This window comes from Cajanus cajan, chromosome 10 (genome assembly GCF_000230855.2).
Source record: "Cajanus cajan strain Asha chromosome 10, NIPB_CcT2T_4, whole genome shotgun sequence".
Lineage (NCBI taxonomy): Eukaryota > Viridiplantae > Streptophyta > Magnoliopsida > Fabales > Fabaceae > Cajanus > Cajanus cajan.
The window spans coordinates 49991308-49999096 of record NC_138526.1 but is presented as its reverse complement, the minus strand read 5'-3'; the positions used below and the strand labels follow the sequence as shown (position 1 = coordinate 49999096).

Here is a 7789-nt window from a genome sequence, read left to right as displayed (position 1 = left end):
TGCAAGGATAAAATATATTTTTGATTACTCACCTTTATGAACATTTGAATAAAGATTACAGAAATACTCACGTTTCTCTTCATTTCGTCGAGTGATTACTGTACTATTACCTATACTGTTTCTGCTTTGCACCAGTTTGATGTCAAATTTTTTCTTCAACTGCCGAAGAAACAATAGATCATAAATTTTTCTACTCTAACGTAACAATTAACAAGAACATATTACTTCATTTCTGTTAGGATACTGACAAGATTTCAAATCGATAAAATAAAAGAAAAAAAGAAAAATATATAAAATACACATATATGAGTCTTTTGAAATGATAATCAAAATGTAATGGATAATATCTCACTGTTATGAAATTATGTAACCTCGCATAAATATCATAAAATAATTCAAACAATTTCAAGGACAGGTTTTACTCGTTTTTCTCCGGAAGGTTGAGTCTTTGACACCAACTTGCAATCCTTTGCTAATGAGTAACAATAAATATATTTGCCTTGTCAATAGAATTTCCATTCTGGCTATGGCAAAAGCTTAATGGGATCCAGGACATTATTTAATTAAAATATCATGCTCACTCTTCAAAAACATCCTGAACGACTCAAATTTCTTGCCCAACGTACTGAACATCTCTTATGATGATAATTCTACCTGGGTTCTCGACTAGGTTGATAACCAGGCTGAGGCAGGGGTTTGTTACACTCAGAAAAGTCCACTCTTTCACCAAGAACACTGGAGAATTTCCCTTCTACATTAGTTACAAGACCATCTCCTAGAGAACCTTTTGGTCTCACATAACTTGTTTCCTCAAACTCACTGCATACCAGCTTCAAGGCCTGAACAACTTCACCCATGAAAGGACGTTGAGGGGCTTCTGGTTGCACACACATGGATGCAATCGCTGCTACTTTTACCATGGTATCATCAGAAACACTAGGCTTTATAACTGGGTCTATGATCTTCTGCAAACCCCCCTTACTTGTAAGGAATGGACGAGCCCATGCAACAAGGTTTTCTTGACCTGTTGGCTGTGACAAATCCACTGGCTTTCTTCCAGTTAGGAGCTCAAGGAGTACAACTCCATAGCTGTAGACATCACTTTTGACAAGAAGATGGCCAGTCATTGCATATTCAGGAGCAAGGTAGCTGCAAAATAAGATGTCAGCGAAACAAAATCAGTTTTCATGTTGAGGAAATGCACAAAAGTGATACATCTGTTTTTTTTATATTTATATCTCGAATAATATTTTTTAGAAAGTTGTTGTGATGCATAAAAGCATTAAGTATCAATATAAAAGGTCTAGGAAGGGATTGTTACCCAAATGTTCCAATAACATGAGTTGGGATGTGCTTTCTTCCCTCGTTCAGTGCTGTTCTAGCTAATCCAAAATCTGAAACTTTGGGTGTAAAATCATATTCCAATAAGATGTTGCTGGATTTGAAGTCCCTATGTATGACACATGGATTACAATCTTCATGCAGATAAGCCAAACCCCTAGCTGCACCAAGTGCAATCTTCATCCGGGAATCCCAATCAAGTGGCTCAATTTCCTTGTCAGCACCTAGGAACAAGTTAGAGCTTTCAAAAGTTAAAACTCTTGTGAATTGGCTGCCATAAGTGTTTATGACTTTCATCATCAGTGACTTTGCTTAATGCTTACCATGTAAGTGAGATTCCACACTGCCATTAGGGACAAGCTCATAGACTAGGCAGCGAGTCTGTTTCTCTGTGCATACACCTATCAATTTAACTAAATTTCTATGGTGCAAGCGACTAAGCATATCGGCTTCTGCAAAGAATTGACGGTCACCATGCTGGTCATCTCTTTTGAGAATCTTCACTGCCACATCCCTGCCATCTTGTAGGCCACCTTTATAAACAAGACCGAAGCCACCTTCTCCTAATATTCTTGAAGAATTGAAGTTATTTGTTGCTTTCTCTATTTCATTCAAAGTGAATATTTTAGCTGATCCTGTGTACATTATTGTTCCAGAACTGAAGGACATTGATCTAGAACCCGGCATGCTCCCATAAGTCAATGACCTAGTACTGGCAGTCCCTGCTTTGAACATATTCAGTTTTATATTTTTAGTGAATTTCATGTGCAACTACTTGTACTTGAAGATGAAGACTCTCAAATACATAGCTAAGATGTAGATTTTCAAAGCAAAAGCTTCCCTACAACTGTATCTAAAGTACCATCAAGATTTTGACAGAATCAGTACTTTTAAGTTACCTGATTGTTTCGAAGAAGATGGAATTTGAACATCTGGAACTTGTTCAGGTTCAAGATTACAGAAACTGCATTTCAAGAGACAAAGCCAGGCAACTCCCATGAATAGAACAAAGACAGTAAAGGATGTTAGCACGATCATAATAACCACCCTTCCACCATTCTCTTCTTTTTTCTTCCTTGAGACATCTACTCCAAAAGGTTTCACCATTGTTCCATTGTTGCCACGACCAGGGTACGGTTCAGCATCTATACCATAAACATTTGAAGGAGGCGATGGTGGAAGACCTGCGTGTGTTATACAAAAGGATAAATGAAACCAAATATACTATACTTATTGACTTCATTAGCACAAACACAAATGAGCTTAAGAAACTAATGTTAATATCTAACCTGGATAATGAACATAGAGTACTTCATAGGCACCAAAGGCAGAAGCATCATTGAGAATCTCTCTTTGCCAGAATTTCTTATATATTAAAAATGCTGTTGTTTCATCAAATTTCACTCCTTGGGGTACCAAGTTTATGAGAACATTGGTTTTCTCGAGCTGGTGGTGGCTTATTGCATCAGCTTCCACGATGCGTACTTGATTACGGTTCAGCAAAACACTGGCTGCAATTTCTTTTGCCAGCTCGGAAACCAAAGGAAAAAACTTGTATATTGCAATGCTGATGCGAAGTTTAACTTGAAGAGGCCATACACAACCACAAGGTGATCCAGGAGGTGTATATGTCAAGGGCTCAGAGCAAGTCAAAGACATGCAATCTAAAGGTCAGGTAGGAATAGGATCAATACACATATATCACATAACTCGGAGATTATTGAAAAAAAAGGAACCAAATTTTACAGTTGAGGATTCTAGACTCTAGAATAATACCTTTGTTAGGTGGTGGAGATGGTAGAACCAAAGCATATGCTGGTGGTGGAGTCTTTGTCTTCTTTAATGATGGACCTAGAGGTGAAATTCTAGGTGAAGGAGAGGGCACTGATGGTGATGGATAAAGCATCCCACAGAGTGGGGTGTTAAATCTAGTTAGCTATCAGGGTAGAAAAGATATAATAACACAACATGTAAAGGAAATGACCAAAATGAATGTTTAATACCATTCAACTGGTGTGATAGAATTGCGGGTGCTGGTGCTGGTGCTGGTGCATGAAAATCCCAGCTCATGGGTGAAGAGAATGGATGTTCTGATTTGAAGACTGGAGGACCTTCATTTTCAAGAGAAATTTACAGAATAAATGTAATTTATTTTGGGCTGTTCAAGTCAAGAAATGTTAAAATTGTGCAAGGAACTTTATTTTTCAGAGAATCAAACCTTGATGAGTATGAGGATGGACTGGAAAGATTGGCCCAGGAACTTGGTTGGTGGACTTGCTTTTGGAATAGTGATGCTTATGCTTATGCTTATGTTTATGATGGTGTGATATTGGAGAGTCCACATAATTGTGCATCCATTTCATTATGGGAATTTTGAAGAATGATTTGGAAGGTGAAAGTGGAATATTTCCAGGAACTCTAGAAGATGCCTTGGAAGGTGGAAGTCCAATACTAGCAGGAACTCCAGAAGATGACTCTAATGGTGGGAATGCAATGCTTGAAGGGCCTCTGATTCTCCAACGGTGCAGATTGGTGGCTACAGAATTTAAATTTAAATTTGGATAATTGTGAGTTTGAACATTGTGGAGAGGAAGTTATAAATATAAACTATTAACTAAGTTGGTATAATAAAATTGCCCAGCTGGCTCTAACTTTTGTGAATAATGGGGCTAGTTTTGTGAAAGTACTTCGACTGCATTGCTTGTTTAAAGCCTTTCAAAGCAGAGAGAAAATGCATCACCTACCCTGTATATCTTACTCAAAAATAATATTTTAATCGATTTCATCGATTGTCTCTACTCTATTCATGATCTTCAACCTGTGCCAAGGATGTAGCGAGTTACTAAGAAAGCTAACTTACCAAGACTATTTAGATTCATATATCTGAAACTCTTTTTATCTTCCCTAGGCAATTCTAAAACCATAACAAAAGAACTAGTTTCCTGCCTATTACTTGCATATATTGTAAAAAATGCTAAATTATTGACATGGTGCCCCCCAAAAAAAGTAAGAGACTCGCTGCTTCTACAATTCATAGCATGGTGTCCTATTAATGATTGCACAACCATTTTCAACAAGGGAACAGTTCCCCAAGCAAACAAATATGCAGAATAGTTATTGTGATTATAGTTAGTAAGCTACTATTGTGATATAGTTTCATTTTCAACAAGGGAACAGTTCCCCAAACAAACAAATGCCCTACATATTACTACATGAACAACGAACCACACTTCATATTCATTAATAAATTATGGGGCTACTCAAATGGATCATACATGCTAGTATACTAACTAAGAACATCTAAATTAAGCACATACCAGCATATTCATGAAACTGGGGTGTACATATAACAAAATGTAGCTTAATTAGCAGGAAAATAAGTTGCAATCTCATTGTGAAGATCTTTCACCGACAAGTGACAAGCCAAGGAGAGAATAAAATTGAAGAGAGTTTGAAGATAGAAGCAGCATAATATGGTGAAGGCACTGTAAGGGACAGCTACCTATGAGAAAGACTAGAATAAAAGCAGACCGACAATGCTAACCAAATTAATAGGAAACCAGATTAATGGTTTAGGAAGGAGACACACATGCTTCCTCCTTTTCTTAATTAATGATTGCGAAATGACACTTTCATTGTTCTTCAGAATCACTGAGCAGTGAGAACTAAGAAGAGATAAAACCAAAAAAGAAACACCACAGTACAATCTGAACAGCAAAGCAAAGAAGAGAGTAACTTCTTTGTAAGAGGGTTGGTGGGGTTGGATTTGTGTTAGTGTGCTTCATTTTGAGAGAGAGAGAAAGAGTGAGCGACACAAACATTGAATGAAGGAGAGAGACTAGTTGAATTAACCGTGTGAATGTGAACTGCATGTGCATTGGTTGAACGGAAGAGAGTAATTGAAATTGAATTACCATAATGTTTGACTTTGCATATAGTTTATCGAGGCAAAATCATTGACCAAGGACTTATGATTCTTGGTTTAATTTAAGAGTTAATCATTCATGTACGGGCAATATAAAATTTTGGCTTAATTGCGTTTTTGATTCTTCAAGTATTGTAATTGTGCAATTTTGATCCCTAAAATTTTAATTAGGTAATTTTAATCCCTAAAGAATTGTAATTGTGTGATTTTGGTTCTTCAATTTTTAATTGAACAATTTTAGTCTCTCAAATATCATAATTGTATGATTTTAGTCTCTCCCATTAAAAATTTAATAATTTTAATATATATATATATAATGTTTTAAAATTATACAATTATTTATCTATTCAAATTAACGCATATTATAATTTTCTTCAATGTATCAAATGATATATATTTATTTTTAATAAATAAATAAAATTTATATATTATTATTTTTATAATATTACTGATAAATTAATATCAATAATATTATTAGTATATTTATAGATAAACTAATAATTTGATAAATATAAATTATTATATATTAATATACTTTTACAAAATATAAGTATATTAATTAGAAATATGTCTATCTCTTAATATATAAATTTTATTTATTTATTAAAAATAAATATATATCATTTAATACATTGAATAAAATTATAATATGTGTTAACTTAAATAGACAAATAATTGTATAATTTTAAAACATTATATATATATATATATATTAAAATTATTAAATTTTTAATGGGAGAGACTAAAATTGTACAATTATGATATTTGATGGACTAAAATTGTTCAATTAAAAATTGAAAGACCAAAATCACACAATTGCAATTCTTTAGGGACTAAAATTACCCAATTAAAATTTTGGGATCAAAATTGCACAATTGTAATACTTGAGAGATAAAAAATGCAATTAAGCCTAAAATATTTTACATTGATAATCAATCATATCTTTTAAATTATTTTATTTTATTTTTATTTCATTAAATAAAAATCTAACATGACACTATTAAAAGATATGTTGGTTGCCAACAATGACTGATCCATGTATATCCGTGTGGGGGCAGTTGCCCCCACTAACTTTTCCGTTTTTCCTTTTTAATATATATAATATTATATTATTTTTATTTAAAATCTAAAAATAGAAATAAAAAATTAAAAAAAATAAAAAGTTATAAAATTACAACTGAATTTAAGTTTTGTTACACTTATTTTTGTGTGAGAAGAAAGATTTAAAATAATATATTTTAATATGTTATAAAAATTAACAATAAATTATATTTTTCAAAAAAAAAAGTTGTTATTATTTAAATTATAAATCAAGATAAAAAATTATAAAATAATAATATATATATTTTAAGTAAAAAAAATAGTAAGTTGTTATTAATTTCTTTTTTGGATGTTTTATATCTTTTTTCTATCTTATTTTTACTTTTTTCAATTCTATTCATATTTTGAGATTCTCCTCTACCTCTAACATAATTTAAAGTGTAAAGATGTGAAATTGGAAAATAAAAAATAAAAACAAACAAACTTCTTCATTCATCTCTACTCCTTCATGTTTCAATAGATAAACTATATATTTAAAATGATCTTTGAGGTTAGTGTATTTAAAGTTATTATTTTTATATTACTTTATTTGAATTATTTTTTATTTTCAATGAGAAATTCAGTATTTTAATTTTTATTTACTCATTCTATTTTTATGTTTAGAAAAAACATTGTATGTTATGAACATTACATTAATTAAAATTATATTGCTTTTAGTTATAGTAATGAAAAAGTATTTTAAAAGAAAATCATCTTCAGAGCAACTATCTTCTCCTTTAATACATGTTGAAAAAGAAGTCAAATTGGGTCCATCAACCAAAAAGAGATTTATAGAATGTGATTTGGAAAGACTTCCTGATGATCCTTGTCTAAGGTCAAAAATTTCAAATTATCATCCAAGTGATAGAGATGAAGTTAGAAGGGATTGGTGATCTTTAATTTCTATAAAGTTTGTGAAGACAAGAAAATATGTTGTATATCCATTGGTATATTTACTTTTAAAGCTAGCCTTGATACTACTAGTGACAACTGCATTAGTTGAAATAGCTTTTTCTGCTATGAATATCATCAAGAATCGGATGCGAAATCATATGAGAGATGAATGATTAAATGATTGTTTAGTTACTTATATAAAGAGAGATATTTTTTATAGTATTGAAAATGAGTAAATCATTCAATATTTTTGAACTATGAAAACTCGTAAAGAACAATTATGATATGTATTTGTCTTTATAGAAATTTTATTTTATATTTTGACAAATTTATATATTTAAATATTACCCCACTACTTAAATTTTCTGGATCCGTCACTGGTTGCCAATGTAAAAAAAACTTACTGACAGTGTATAAGTGATTAACTCTTAATTTAATATACACCACTAAAGTAGTACAAGTAAAAAACTTGGGTTGCATTAAAATTTGAGAACAATAAATAAAAAGGCTTTAGATTTAAGATTAATGAAGTGGGATTTCTTATTTGTT

The 7789-nt window shown here is 31.8% G+C and overlaps 1 protein-coding gene across 1 annotated transcript; it reads right to left on the bottom strand.

Moving 5' to 3' along the window:
• Positions 1 to 207: 207 nt before the first annotated feature.
• On the bottom strand, positions 208 to 5171 carry LOC109805433 (receptor-like serine/threonine-protein kinase ALE2). The gene is made up of 9 exons (XM_020367500.3): positions 4659 to 5171; positions 3560 to 3877; positions 3345 to 3452; positions 3118 to 3225; positions 2631 to 3005; positions 2241 to 2525; positions 1665 to 2066; positions 1322 to 1565; positions 208 to 1149 (listed from the first exon to the last, which is right to left on the bottom strand). The coding sequence occupies exons 1-9, from the start codon at positions 4732 to 4734 to the stop codon at positions 651 to 653; spliced, it is 2415 nt and encodes an 804-aa protein (XP_020223089.2). The 5' UTR covers positions 4735 to 5171; the 3' UTR covers positions 208 to 650.
• Between the last annotated feature and the right edge of the window lie 2618 nt (positions 5172 to 7789).